This window comes from Leucoraja erinacea, chromosome 9 (genome assembly GCF_028641065.1).
Source record: "Leucoraja erinacea ecotype New England chromosome 9, Leri_hhj_1, whole genome shotgun sequence".
Taxonomy (NCBI): domain Eukaryota; kingdom Metazoa; phylum Chordata; class Chondrichthyes; order Rajiformes; family Rajidae; genus Leucoraja; species Leucoraja erinaceus.
The window spans coordinates 24,341,576-24,357,261 of record NC_073385.1 but is presented as its reverse complement, the minus strand read 5'-3'; the positions used below and the strand labels follow the sequence as shown (position 1 = coordinate 24,357,261).

General features: G+C 37.9%; 1 protein-coding gene across 3 annotated transcripts in view; it reads right to left on the bottom strand.

The window, feature by feature from the left end:
- Positions 1-3,280: 3,280 nt before the first annotated feature.
- The window catches only part of prpf39 (PRP39 pre-mRNA processing factor 39 homolog (yeast)), a 39,245-nt gene continuing 26,839 nt past the window's right edge, over positions 3,281-15,686 (bottom strand). The window contains exons 9-14 of one of the 3 annotated variants that reach the window (XM_055640368.1): positions 14,212-14,338; positions 12,578-12,846; positions 10,784-10,968; positions 9,617-9,691; positions 7,535-7,652; positions 3,281-4,647 (exon numbers count right to left, since the gene is read on the bottom strand). In XM_055640368.1, coding sequence (XP_055496343.1) covers positions 4,591-4,647; positions 7,535-7,652; positions 9,617-9,691; positions 10,784-10,968; positions 12,578-12,846; positions 14,212-14,338 — 831 coding nt within the window. In that variant the 3' untranslated portion in view covers positions 3,281-4,590. Of the gene's footprint in view, positions 4,648-7,534; positions 7,653-9,616; positions 9,692-10,783; positions 10,969-11,075; positions 11,181-11,288; positions 11,372-12,577; positions 12,847-14,211; positions 14,339-15,686 lie in introns of those variants that run through there. The other 2 variants (XM_055640369.1, XR_008723983.1) reach the window with 2 other exon arrangements.

Below are 15,686 nucleotides of genomic sequence, written 5' to 3'. Positions count from 1 at the left end.
CTGAGGCCATGTCAGTGGATATTTTCAAGGCAGAGATAAATTCTTGATTAGTACGGGTGTCAGAGGTTATGGGGAGAAGGAAGGAGAATGGGGTTATGAGGGCCATGGATCAGCCATGATTAGATTTGATGGGCCGAATGGCCTAAATCTACTCCTATTCCTTATGACAATCATACTTAAGTACAGGTGTATTAAGAATAGTAGATCACTCTGAGACAGTACACCAGCAATGTTTCCAGCACCATTTTGTGTGATTCAAGTCCAAAGTTGTTAACTATGTGGTCTCAACTTTGCCATAAAAGCCCGTTGTCCTGACAGCGGCACTGGGTCACCCAGGTGATGTTGCCAGTGTACCCCATCGAACCTCCATGGCGCCGCACTCTCAATGCCTCTCAGATTTTAAAATCAGCTTCTGAAGCCGACAACGGGGACGGATTTTATGTAGGGGACAGGTAAAAGAAAGTAGTTTATATGTGTAAAAGTGTTTCTTAAGATGCATTTAATTCACATTTTAAGATGCGAAACGGTGATTTTTTCCCCCCCCGAACAACCGGCAGTGTATTTGCTGCCGATATGGGGGACTAAAATCACCGCAACCTCAACGTTCCAAATGGTCGCGTTCCAGAAAACCCCACTTGCAAGGTGATTTAAATGGCCATTCATTTACAGGTATTAAACATTAAATTCGTTCCATTTGGCCTATAAACCCATGACAATGAGATTTAAAAATTATGTTATATTGTGAATTCTTGTGTGAATGTTATTTGGACACTTAGGCTATTTAAAAATGTTAATCTATTCTTAAGAAATTAATAGGTGTTTTTAGATCTAGTAATAGAATTTTGTAATTAGCTACAATTAGGTAACTAACTAATTATATGCTTTAATTTCAAGTCATCTAAGTAAGATTGTTTCATATTTGTTTCAGAATGCTTCAATCTATAATAATTGAACATTTCTTTCAGTTCTCTTAATTTTTAAGAAAGTTATGGTCTTTTAAATGTTCTCGATCACAGCTTTTGTGTTGTCAATTAAAAAACAAAAGGGAACAAGATGCCATTTTCCGAGTATGAAAATGGCCATAACTTTTTTAATACTGAAGATATGAAAGTGAATTAGGTGTCAAATTAAACTTCTTTTATGCTTTATCTGATGGGATAAATTAAAGACTTGATTTTTTAAATCTCAAAATTTTGTAACATTGCTATACATTGGATGTGCAATTAAAGAATTTCACTGTGCCCGTCACATGTGACAATAAAGTATTCCATTACAGCAACCCACTCCACTGACGCCTTGATCTGGACACATTGAGCCACGTGGATAATCGTGGATCTGAGAATCCTATCAATATAATCATTGGATTTTCAAGAAATGTAATTTATCACACAACATACTGTTTGTGCTTGTAAAGGTACTATTACAATTGAGTTGAAGAGAACCATATTTTACGGTTTTTTGCAAAGTTTTATATTGGTACTTATGCTGTCAATCACATTTTAATTAGTACATAAAATCATAACGGTAGATATGTAGAGAATGTAATTTAGACTGATTAATGATTAAGATGATGCAAACATGTTAGAGGAAATGGGTTGATTTGTCACCAGAAAAGGCGTGCACAGCCTAAGCAGAGCTGCCAAGTTTTGTCAGAACATTTCAGTATTCTAGAACCAGAAAATCAGTATTTTGCTGTGGAAATCAGTATTTTTACGCGGTGCCATTTTGCTGGAATTTTTTTTAAATTTGCGATCATACACATTTTTTTAATGTGCGATCCCTCACGGCAGTCTCCCCAGGTGTATGATCATACTGTGTAAGAGTACAAGAATGCACAACTTGTTTATTGTGTATTTGTAATAGTTTGTTTTATATTATATGTCATAGCTGCTTTCTTGCATCTCTCTCTCTCAGGGAAGCTGGTCGGTGATTGGTAAATCGCAACACCCCTCGGAGACTGCATCTGATTGGCCGCCAAGTGTCCAGCGCATTTTGTGATTGGACACAATGCCCTTGGAGACAGCGGTTGATTGGACGGGAGGAGACCGATTTGTTGATTGGACGGGAACTTTATGGGAAGCTGGTCGGTGATTGGATGCAACCCCCTTAGAGACAGTGGTTGATTGGTCGCCAAATAACCGGCACAAAAAATTGACAAATAGGAAAACAAAAAAAGTCGGAATTACGATTGAAATCTGAAGGTACATAGGGTGGGTATCGATTAATTCTAGACAACAGATTAAAAAAAAAATCTAACCCCATTAATTCACTCAGGAAGTATTATGATGTGTTCTTTAGTATGAGGTGTACAGCAAAACTTGCACTTACAGAGTGGTCTATCGTGTTATTTCTTCAGCGGATATTATGAGCTAATGACAGTAAGTTTTAAGAAAATCTTCTATGAATTTTATTCAAAGGAACGCGGCGTCATTAATACTTGGTCAAAACACAATTATATTGATTGTGAAATGCAGGTCGATGTTTTGGTGACACATTATATAACTACGTGTTAACTACTGGCTGTTAACATGTGCTAACAGTGGCAGTTAACAAATCGTTTTAGTCTCAGTTGAATCAAGTGATAAACGACTCCAATCTTTCTGCAGTACTCGATAAACCCGAGCATTTAAAAAATGTAAAATTCCAAGGCGATTTGGCTGCAACATGGCCGGCGCAGCGGTAACTTGTAATGATTGATTATCCATGGTCGAATTTTAAAAAAATCCGTATTTAACAACGCAAATTCGTATTTCCGTATTCGTAATGCATTTCCGTACGAAATACGTAAAATCCATACTACTTGGCAGCTATGCCTAAGGTTGTAGGACCACTTGTTCTATTTGATCTTATTTGAATGTGCACGCCAGGTTGATTACATTCGTCGAAATGGGGCGGACCACATGAAGGTTGCAATCTCCCATCCCATGCAACATATGAATACAAAGGAAAATAGACCTATAAAGAAATAGGGGAATGGGACTACTTAAATAGCTCCACAAAAGACCTGCTATAGACCCACTAATTACTCTGTGATACAAACAACACTATTAATAGGGTTGAGCAAGTTTTTGACTGCATCATTAAGGGTTGAAGAGTAACTTTTTTTTTTGAAAGAGATTGATGCGGCCTTGAGAATCATTTCAACTGAGAAAAACATTAAACAAATTTTGCAATTGGTTTAAAACATTTTTTTAATGCTGTAGAAAATAAAAAGAATTAATCACTCTAGCTTATAATGTATTCTATATATTTTTTCAATTTCAATTAGAAACATCACAACTTTTGTAAAAAGATTTATTTTTGCATCACCCAGCAATGTTAACATTGTGCACAGTTGCAAAGAAACAGATTTAGAAAACAGTCAAAAAGAGATATATTATGAAATGGATTTGTTCCCAGAAGATTAGTTCCAAAAAGAACAAAATTCACAAACTATTCTAGCTGTAAAAATTTTAATGGTTTTCTCAATAACTGGGAAAGTAACCCTGGATTTTGGCTACTGCTGAGAGGTAATAAATAAAGAATATTTTAAAGAATTTCATTAATTAGAAAAAAGTTATTGGAAGAATGTGTGCATAACATGTTTTATAGGAATGAGAACCGAAATAAACCTATGTTTTTTTCAAATGCTCTCATGCTTGGTGTAACCTACTTTTAGCTGACCTTTACTCAGAATTGCTCATCTTTTGGCAACAAACTTTCTAAACATTTGCAGAATTACACTGGCTATGTCTTGAGGATGCTGCAATGGAACACTTGGCAAATCCAATACTGACATGAAAACACAACTGATTTGCATTATATTTAAGAAAAGCCTTCGATTCAAATAATCCCATTTTACCAGAATAGAATGACCTCCTATGACATTGAGCATCTGTTAACAAAGATGCTCCAAATTGAGAGAGCATCTAGATGGCACGTTTGCAGACATCTTTCATATGTGATGTTGTTAGCCAATTATAGCTATTAGAAATCTCTTTAATGAAACTGAACTTACAATTTATATGTATGATTTTGAACTAACTAGTCTAGATTCGCTGGGACATATCAATATTCCATTGCATGAATGTGTTAGTTGGCTAATAAATAGATCACTTCTTCATTCACAAACCTGGTGTTGTTACTTACACTTGTATACGAAAAGTCAAGACCTCCAGATGTGTAATTTTATTTTCATTTATTCCAGAAAGAGAAAATACTTCTTTGAAGTTAACAAGTACACTAGCTGTACTTTGAAATTAGATTACATATTTTCTCAGCAACTTTTCAAAAAATTACTTTTGCACAAAATTGGCAGTTAAGAAACTATACCATCAATGATATTCTGTAACATTTTAAAATTTATTTTCCTATTAACAAATTAAAGGAGAATTTAAAAAAAAACATTCAAAAAGATATGAGAATTTGTTTATGCAAATATAAACAATGGTTGGCTGAGTAGTTTGCATGAAACACTTTTCCCCAGATTTATTAATTTAAAAAAAAAAAATTCCATAATCTTGGGCAACATCCTTTAAAAAGCAATATTTACCACTTTTTACTTTTAAAACAAAAGAAAAATTCTTCATTCCCACGGTAAATGGCAGCAAATTATGTAGGAGGTGGTGGGTAATACTGCCCATAGTTCCAGGGTGTTTGATAATTGTACTGTTGGAAAAGAAAACATTGGTCAAATATTTAGCAAGAGATGTTGCTTGAAAACTACAAATATGTTGATGGTGATACCATTTTGTGTTTCTAGGTTAAGATTAGGTACTCCAATGAAATTCCACATTTGGTTATACAGAAAAGTCCCTTATATTTATCAAGTTTACAGACCCAAATTGAGATGAGCAATCCTAACTGACAGGACAGTCAGTTTAAGGAGTAGATGGACACTGGCCAAATGGCCCACCTTATTGGATTGGCATCAAATGTGCAGTGGCATGCACCCAGGTATACGAATAGCATTTGAATAAACATCTAACTTGTATCTTGTAAGTATTTAGATAGCCAAAGGACTCAACTTAACATAAAATTATCAGCTTTGACTTGTTATAGTAGCAACTGGTTGAGCTCGAGTTTCAAGTCAATGCCGACCCCTGGAGAAAGTAAATGTGTAATTTGGCAATGCTATTATCAGGAAATGTCATGGTAAATAGTTTGATGCTGCAGTCAGAGGTGATTACTGCCTGATTTGTCTGCTTTAATAGATATTGCCATGCACGGCCAAATCTAAACATGATTCAGCTTTGCTGCATTTCCAATATCTGATAAATTGTAGTTCGGGCTGAACATTTTGATCCAAGCTAAAATGCCTTGTTTTGGACTAGATGATGGAGACGGCCATTGAAATACCACTAAATATAGATGGTGTAGGATGTTGTTCTGATGGGACTCAATAAGATGTTGGTACAATGGATTCAGTTATTATTTGATATTATTTAAGGTGAACAAAAGACAGGTGTTTGTGCTATCGTCAAAAGTTTCATTCAACTGCTGCTTCCGATTGATATTTGTAAGTTCTTCTGTCACTTCTTTTTGTACTCTTGCTGAGTTTTACATCAAAGACGCTATATTCTTAATGCATTAATTTCACATGGAACTGTTCACTACCTTCCATGATCAGGTGCTGCACAGTTACAGAGTTTTGACTTGTGCCACTGATATGGATTCATTTTAACATTGTCAACAGCAAGCTACTTTTGTTTTTCAAATCCTATATGCACTCTTAAGATGCATCTTCTTCAAGTTGGGAGTTTATATTTTAAAAATAAATATACTGTTTCTGCATACCCATCAAACCACAATGGATCATATAGTTGCACAGCTCATTGTGTCCATGTTGACAAAAGTGGCTTTCTAACCTAATCCCGTTTGCCTATATTTGACCTGTATCACTTCAAAACAATCCTTTCCATGTACCTGTTCAAATGTCTTTTGCATATTGTAATTGTAAATGCCTCTTCTACTTCATCTGCCAGATTGGTTTATATACCTACCACCATGTGTGAAAAAAAGTCTTAGAGGTCCCCTTTAAATCTTTCCCCTCACGTTAGACCTGTGCTCGCTAATATTAGACTGGGGGGGGGGGGGGGGGAAGGGGTATAATTCCCATCCGCCCTATATACACCCCTCATTTCTAAATCATCCATATACACCCATATCTCTAAGATCATCCCTCTGCTTCACTTTTTCACCCAGAGAGTTTTGAATCTGTGGACTACTCTGCCACAGAAGGCAGTGGAGGCCAATTCTATGGATGTTTTCAAGAGGGAGTTAAGATTTAGCTTAGTGCAAAAGGATATGGGGCAAAAGCCATATCTGTGGCTTGAAGGGCAGAATGACCTACTCCTGCAGCTATTTTTCTATGCTTCACTCCTGGGAAAATAACCCCAGTCCATCCAGTCGCTCCGCATTACATAGGCACCCCAGTCCCAGCAAAATCCTTGCAAATCTTTACTGCACCCTCTCTATTTTAATTACACCCTTCCTATAGTATGGCGAGTAGAAACACAGACAATATTCCAGGTGCAGTTTCTCCAACGTCTTGAACCTCTATAACATGATCTCCCAACATGTACTCAAAGGTCAATTGGCTTTGAGGATGCAAGGTACATAATAGATCACGTGATTATGTTTTGAGTAAACCATTTTTAGAGCTGCTGATGGCAAGATCTTTGATGTATTTAAATATTTAGCATTGTGGTATCAATGTGGCATAATATCCTGAAAACAGAATTGGGCCTTCAGTTATATTACAGACAAATGTAAGGGTGGTATTTAGATGAATAAGGACAAGCGATATTTAGGTTAGCAAGCCATAGAAACATAGAAAATAGGTGCAGGAGTAGGCCATTCGGCCCTTTGAGCCTGCACCGCCATTCAATATGATCATGGCTGATCATCCAACTCAGTATCCTGTTCCTGCCTTCTCTCCATACCCCCTGATCCCTTTAGCCACAAGGGCCATATCTAACTCCCTCTTAAATGTAGCCAATGAACTGGCCTCAACTACCTTCTGCGGCAGAGAATTCCAGAGATTCACCACTCTCTGTGTGAAAAAAGTTTTCCTCATCTCGGTCCTAAAAGATTTCCCCTTTATCCTTAAACTGTGACCCCTCGTTCTGGATAAAATATCACGAGATCTAGAATTAATATTCAGCATTGTCTCGGCTCATCTCCCCAAATTTATAATGGATTCCAAAGTACAGAAGTGTCCAAATGTGGGTCTGCAGAGCTAGTCGAATAGCATGTATACAAAGGGAAAGGAGTAGTTTGAGGGGTTGACATGTATTGCATGTATCAGCCAATCTCCATCTTTGCCAATTCATTGCCTGACTTGTTCTGTTGGACAGATCTTACTGTTCTAGCACCAATTACCAGAGATTAAAAAGACTGGTCAAATCTAAAACAATATTTCATTTTATCCCCCCAAATTGGAGCAACTATGCATCAAGAAAATGTTTACACTGGCTAAGAAAAGATTTTTCCTTGTCATAACTGTTTTATGATTTTCTGTATTAAAGTAATGTAATTTGAGCAGTCTCCCCACCTGGTACCAAGCATTGTAGTTATATGCAGCCTGATTAGCCTGCAAGTCCCCACTCATCAGCTGGGTAGATTCTAATGTTGTGTCATTTCTTTGCTTTTTCTCTTCTGGTTCCTCCAACCTGTCAAATTTTAGACATAACATAAAATTAGCAAAGGTAGACAAAAAATGCTGGAGAAACTCAGCAGGCATGGAGAGAAGGAATAGGCGACGTTTCGGGTCGAGACCCTTCTTCAGACATGTGTCGGGGTGGGGGGGGAAGCAAATTAGCAAAAACAATTACAAGCCAATTACTGTGAAAGTTTAGAAACTAAATATTAAATACACTTATATTACAAGAATGCACATTCTATGCAACTGTTAGCAAGGAGAAAACATAGAAATTAGGTGCAGGAGTAGGCCATTCGGCCCTTCGAACCGCCATTCAATATGATCATGGCTGATCATCCAACTCAGTATCCCATACCTGCCTTCTCTAAATACACATCTATAAATATAGCCAATGAAGAATGGCAGAGAGTTCCAGAGATTCAACATGCTGTGTGAAAAAAGTTCTTCACTCGGTTTTAGGATTTCCCCTTTATCCTTAAGCTGTGACCCCTTGTCCTGGACATCGGGAACAAGTGTAGCCTGTCCAAAGATTTTTACTATGACTCGATTTCCTAGAGAGTATAAACCAAGTCCAGTGTAGCAAAGATTTACTTGACCGATTTCCTGTATGAGAAGAGTTTCAGTTGAAGAGTGATCTCATTGAAATCAACAAATTCTTAAAAGGCTTCTTAGCAGGCTTGATGCATAAATTATATTTCCACTCACTGTCTAGGAATGGAATTAAGTTTGTACCAATTTCTATAGATGCACAACCATCTGGATGCTTCATATTTAGGTACAGCGACCAGTTCTGCCCCAGTCCATCACTAAACAAGTCCCTCCCCTTCCAACCAACTCCACATACTTCCCACTGCCCCAGGAAGGCAGCCAACATCATCAAGGACCATTTAACCCAGGCCATCCTTTCTTCTGCCAGTCAGAAGATCAGAAAGCTTGAAAGCATGTACCAACACATCAAAGAAAAGCTTCCTCCTAGCTGTTACCGCACCATTAAACACTCTACAAGCTAAGGGTGTAGCCATAATCTCCCAACCTACCTCATTGCACCCTTTGCACTTTTTATCTGCGATTTCTCTGCAAGTGTAATGTTATAATGCTATGACATTATAATCGACACTAGGTTTTTCTCTTTGGTCTACCTTTCATACTTGTATGGCTTAATTCTACACGTATATAGTATGACGACTGTATAGCATGCAAAGTTTGCCACCATCTCTGTGTGCATGTTGCAATAATAAACCAATGCCATTCTAGTGTGCGTAAAATCAGCCATAATTGAAAGATGGAGAAAAGAATTGGGCCAAATGGCCTAATTCTGTTCCTATGTCCTACCTTAATAGGTTCTCAACATCATAGAAGGAACTTAAAAAGTGAATTGGTGTCCTATCAAGTGGAATGGCAATGCTATTTTAGGTGAGGATCACTGGTTGCACCATTTCTCAAAAGAGGCATTAAAACATATTTGAAGTCCAACAACTAAGTCCCCCAGAAAAGAAAGGTTTTACGTTATACATGGTGCTGGATGATGATGATACTTTTATTGTCACGTGAACCGATGTACAGTGAAAATAATTGTTTTTACGAACAAAGTACACAAAAGAGTTGCCACAAACTCGCCGACAAAGCTACAAAACGTACTCATCCCTTCTTCGCCCCTTCCTCTAAAGTTCTAGGAGCAGAATTAGACCATTCGATCCATCAATATGCGCCATTCAAGCATGGCTGATTTATCTTTCCCTCTCAACCCCATTCTCCTGCCTTCGCCCCATAACCCGACACCTTTACTAATCAAAACTCTGTCAATCTCCACCTTAAAAATATCCATTGATTTGGCCTCCACAGCCGTCTGTTCTCAGTGGGCCCCCTCGCCGGGTCCCCCTTTGTTCTCGACTGTACATCTCCAATATTTGGGCTTCTGATGCAATTCGTATTCCACTGCTATTAAATATATTCATGAAGAAAAACAATACTTGCCCAATTTCTGCTTTTCTTTTAGATGATTCTTGATCTCTTAAAAGCTGTTGATGATCATCATATGACACCATGAGTCTAGGAGATAGAAAACAATTAATGTTTGTTCCCAAACAAAGAATATTTCAAAAGCTACGCGTTTCGAACATTAAAAAAAACTGCCATTAAAGCTGTTACCAGAAAAGGTATTAGTGGAGTTAAAACAAAAACTGATTAAACTAGACAAAATGCTGGAGTAATTCAGCAGGACAGATGGCATCTCTGGATAGAAAGAATGGGTGACGTTTTGGGTCGAGTCTGAAGAAGGGTCTCGACCCGAAACATCAATCATTCCTTCTATCCAGAGATGCTGCCTGTCCTACTGAGTTACTCAAGCATTTTATGTCTATCTTTGGTATAAACCAGCATCTGCAGTTCCTTACTACCGATTAAACCAGTTGCTCGAAGATTGATATGTAGTTCAAAATGTGCCTGCGATTTATAACAACCATATATAATGCTCAGCTGACACAGCTGAAGACTGTGCCATCAAGGTAAGAGATCCTTACTTTTATTTGGCATCACAAGTGTGACTGCATATATGAGCTCTTGTTACTGAGAATTCTAATCTACTTCCCATGTTGTATATATACACACTGTAACAACCAGCAGTCACTATATATGTTATTCTACTTAATTCTTATAGAATGCCGCTCAAGGTGAATAATTTGAACGGGAAATTAATCAATAAATAAAACAATAACTTTGGAAACAGAATAGTACATAACAGTACATTTAGATAACATTATGCCTAAATAGTTGTTCTTTTGCTTCTCCCAAAATGAATTACTGGTTAAGAGCCATATTATATTTACAATATATTTAACATTTACCCATTAAAAACTTGAAATTTGTTATTTAAAAAAAATCCTCTGATTACGGATTAGAGAAAAAGTAAAATATTAATATCAGTACAAATGCAAACTATTTGCTTAAATGGCCACATGGTAAAAGAGGAAAATGTACAATATAAAGACCAAGTAAACAACAAAGGTCAATGTTTCAGTTGTCTTTTTAAAGAAGAAAACCCAAATCTTTACTAATACATTCACTAGTTTCTTATTAAACAAGCAGATTTTTAAATGCAATCTTTGGTTTCATAACATCCACTGAAGCAAAATTAAAACATACTTTTTCACATCTGAGCCAAAGTCTTCCAAAAATTCAACTTTTCGCTGGGAGAAGGCAATCCTTGTTTCAATTGGCATTGAGCTACTTATTGCAATGTCAAATGCATTCAGAATGTTTTCCTCATTCAGTTTGAGGTCTGAGTTGTATTCAAGTTCCAACAGATTCAAATACAGTTTGGTGCTTTCCTGAAAATTAAAACAAATCAACCACCATTAACCAAATGTTTGCAACATCCAAAATGCTACCTAGTTAAAATATGGCAAAACTTATTTTATAGAAACTAAAGGACTACATTTAATTGTTCAGCTCCCAAGTCAGAATCCCGAGTCAGATTCCCAGTCTTGTCAACAATTTGCACTTGGGCTTCCATGGAGAAGTTGCATTCGTCTTAGACAGCCTGGAGAATGGGAGGGAAAATAAAAATCAGCACTTTTTTTGAAAATACATTTCCTGAACTGGTGGACTGTGGCAAATTTCTGTCACTGGATGGGATTAAGAGACATACCCAGCTGTACACAGCATGGTATATGGTAGTAGAATAAAGTCATTAGAGATGATCCAATGGGTCAAAACATTGCAGAAGGTAATCTGAAAATACACAGGAATGGCGAAAGTGAAAGCTCAAGTAAATATATTTCTGTTCAAATTGCCTACAAATGTGTTATTTAAGACAGATTCATATATCAAAATACGCCACATTAACAAAGACCGAAACATTTATATTAAACAGCAAAACATTTTCACCATCTTTTAATAAAACACAATTCATCTGGTCAGAAACGAGACAAAGATTTGCAGAAGGCATAATTTTCAGAATGTTGTCAATTATAATTATGTTTTTTAATTTAATTGTTGCAATAATTGCTTCTTAAATGTGCTAATATGTACACACTAACAGAAAGGGAAATTACAAATGTACTTGAGTACAGTAATCCGAGACCGTAAATACTAAAAAATGGAAAATTAAGAAAGACTTCATTGTGTAACGTACAATCTTGAATTTGGAAGATATATTAAATTTCAACAGGGATTAAAAACAGTACTAACATCTCATACAAATAACTTTTTTTTTTGCATTATAAAAGCATTCACATATAAAACATTTAAATTGAACTTTGCACATTTTTCTCACTAACAGCTCAATGCGAGGAGGGCAAGGAGATTACCCGACAGTGGAATCAGTGGCAAGGACTAATTAATCTTACTAGGTTTAAAAGATATCATCCTCATTAAACAGAAAATGAGCCAATAGTCTGGGGGATTGTAGTGAGAATTGAAAAATAGGTGAAAGTCAAGTAAAATAAGTTTCAAATTAATTCCTTATGCTAAAGGAAGCTCAGAGATGCCATGTAATTAAAATCTGTTTGTCCACAAATCCAACAGATTAACATTTCAGTGATTCACTTTAAATAATAGTTATTTTGAATCAATTACACACCTGTAAACTCTTCTTAGCGCTGTGTGGACAGAGTTCACCTTTTTCACAACACTCGCGTCTAATGATGAAATTACCTCAGTACGTATAGAACTCAATTTTGACCGTGCTTGTGCATGCAAATGATTTAGTTATATTTTATCAGAGAACTATGTAAGAATTGTTTGCTAGCTTTTGATACAATGCATGTTTTATGTATATTGAAAAGTTCATTAAAATCAAACTATCATTCTATAGATGCTGAATGCTTCCAGATATGAAAATGCTCATCTTGAGTAAAATTGAAATCGCTGCTCCACTAGCTTGTTTGCAATAGACTGGGTTTAAAAAGTTTGGAGTTGAGATAATTTAATTCATACCTTATCAATGTCTATGGCTTCCACTAGAACCTTCCTGGCCTTGGGAAGACTCTTCTCTACTTTGAATAAAAGTCGAGCCAACTTCACAGCATAGAAAGATGACTCATTGGGTGTTTTACTGTTTTTAATAGCATCTTGTAGCAGAAACTCTGCCTCATCAATATTTCCATGGCGACGTTCTAGGCTCACTCGTCTTAAACGGACCATGGCTAACCCTGGGACAGAATCTTCTAATGTTTTTAGGATTCTTCTTGCTTCATTGATGTTCCCTGTTAACAGAAATTTAAAAAGTAAAATTTTAAGTACTGATTTATTAAGACAACTATGGTAACTCATCACAACTGTCATGTTCAGCAAAACACAAAGTGCTGGAGGAACACAGTGGGTCAGGCAGCATATATGGAGGGATGGAATAGACGTTTCGTTGGGACTCTTCTTCAGAGTGATGGAGTGGGGTGATTAATTAGAAGACATGGACTGGGTCACAGTCTGGTGAATGATAGATGGATACAGCTGAGGGGGTGGGGTGATTGGCAGTGGCAGATAGGTGGAGATAGTAAACAGGACGGGAGGTGTAGAAACAAAAAGATGTCAGATAAGGAAAAAAGTGAAATATAATTCTGGGAGGGAGGGACATTGGTGGAGAGGGGGGGGTGTGTGGGGGGGAGAGAGATGAACATATAGTGAAAAGAGCAGGGTGAATGGGATGGGGCAAATACTTATTGAAACATAAGATTATTAAGGAATTGTACACGCTTGAGGCAGGAAACATGTTTCCAATGTAGGGGTGTCCAGAACCAGGGGCCACAGTTTGGGTAGGCCATTTAGAACGGTGATGAGGAAAAACGTTCTCACCCAGAGAGTTGTGAATCTGTGGAATTCTCTGACCCGAAGGCAGTGGAAGCCAATTCTCTGGATGCTTTCAAGAAAGTTAAATAGAGCTCCTAAAGATAGGGGAGTCGAGGGATATGGGGAGAAGGCGGGAACGGGGTACTGATTATGGATGATCAGCCATGATCACAGTGGCTCGAAGGGCCAAATGGCCTACTCCTGCACCCATTGTCTATTGCCTAAAAGTGTTGGGGTATTAGAGCATTCAATTTTCATGCTGTTAGGTTGTAGGCTATCTAAGCAGCTTATGAGATGCTGTTCCCCCAGTTTGCATGTGGCCTCACTCTGGCAAAGGAGGAAGCCCAGGACAGAAAGGTTAGTGTGGGAGTAGGAAGAGCAGTTAAAATGGCAAGCAATTGGGAGATCTAGTAGGCAGAGGAAGAGACTAAGTATAGAAGGTCAAAATGGGAATGAGAAGGGGAGTTAAAAAGATTAGCGACTGCGGGTGGACAGAGTGCAAATGTTTGCACGTGGTCTCGCTAATGTAGAGGACGCCACATTGGGAGCACCAAATATAATAGACGAGGCTAGAAGAGGTGCAAGTGAACCCCTGCCTTATCTGGAAGTACTATTGGAGACCCTGGAGAGGTGCTGTAGACAAGTGATACATCTCCTGTGGTTATAGGAAAGCACCTGGCGACACGTTAGCTGAGACTTTTACAACACTGCTTCAATTCAATCACTACAAGGATTTATATCAAATGGAATGCAACAGTAGAGACCAACGGTTTATAGTAGTTTACCTTGCTGTTCCTCAAAAGCTGCCCAAAGCAAGTGAACCATGGGTTTCTTGGAGAGATGAACTGTACATGCTCTGCTAAAAACATGTCGTACACCTTCATTGCTGTGGTTCTCCATGTATTTGGCATACTGAAAAAAAGAAAAATTCATAATTTTCTTGTAATTCAAATTAATGATCGAGTTAGTGCTGCCAATTACCTTACTGTGGAATATTGATATTTTTCAATAATAAATCAGAACAGCTCTATTTGTTGAATTGATATGATCCACCTTATTCAAATTTCAATGCTAATATTAATTTTTGGCAAGGTAAAACTTTATTTAAATGTTGATAATTAATGCCATACAAATCATAATTTAGATCTCCTCATTACTGATGTTATGAGAAACTTCATTCAAAAGAAAAGCTATAGAGGCAGAAAATGTGGTGGACACTCATCCCTAGGGAGGAAGAGAGCTGGTCAGCTCAAAGAGAGAGGGAGGGTTGTCCCAGGGTTAGCTATATATCCCAGGACACACCCCTGTACCCCATAACAACTCCTCCCTGCCATTGCCCAGTCACGTGACCTTACCCCCAACTGCTGAGGGTTCGTGTAGCTAGTGGCCCAACAACCGGGTGCCACCACAAAGAAACAATTTTGTCATTCAAGGATATCCAAGTTGTAGATGTACACCATCCCCTATGCTGTTAAAGTCTCAGTGCTGATTAAAGATGAAATTAAACTACAGTCTGTGTCTGGATAACATCTACATGGCATCAGACGTGGTTTGATCCTTCTGTATATCGTGTTTCTTTTATCATTTTTGTGAGTTTTTATTTTGGTTTATGATGGCCTCTTCTTGTCGAAAGCCTGACCCACTAGTCTTTGACGCTGTCAAGGCCTCCCTTCTACTTAACCTTGTGGGCCCAGACGCCTTTCGACGATCCAGAACGTTCCGCTATGCTCCGGCTGCTCATGGTGCCAATGGCCAGGTAATAACCCCAGCTGAATCTCCCGACGACCTTAATGTTCTGCTACGTAAATTAAGCCCGATCTGTGACCTGCCCTCAAATCACATTTTGGACAGGGCAAGGTTTTTCTCTCGTCGTCAACTCCCTGGCGAACGAGTAGATTTGTTTATTTCAGACTTGATGAATATGGCCCAGCGGAGCCGATTCCAAGAAATGCCGGCTGACCAGCTAACTGATCAGTTAACGAGGGACTTTCTAGTGAACGGCATGAGCGACCAAAAGCTCAGATCAGAGCTTCTGAGAAGGGCAGATTTAACACTGGAAGAGGCATTACACGCATGCAGAACAGAATTTATCGACCCTCTAGACAGTTCGCACGAAACCAAATCCATCAATCTGATGGGTTTCACTAAGCAGCGAGCTAACACAGATAACAGGCGATTTATGACCCAAGCAAGCCAGGCGGCTCACAGTGATCCTCAGAAGAGATGTCCTAACTGCAATTACTTACACAGCAGACAATCA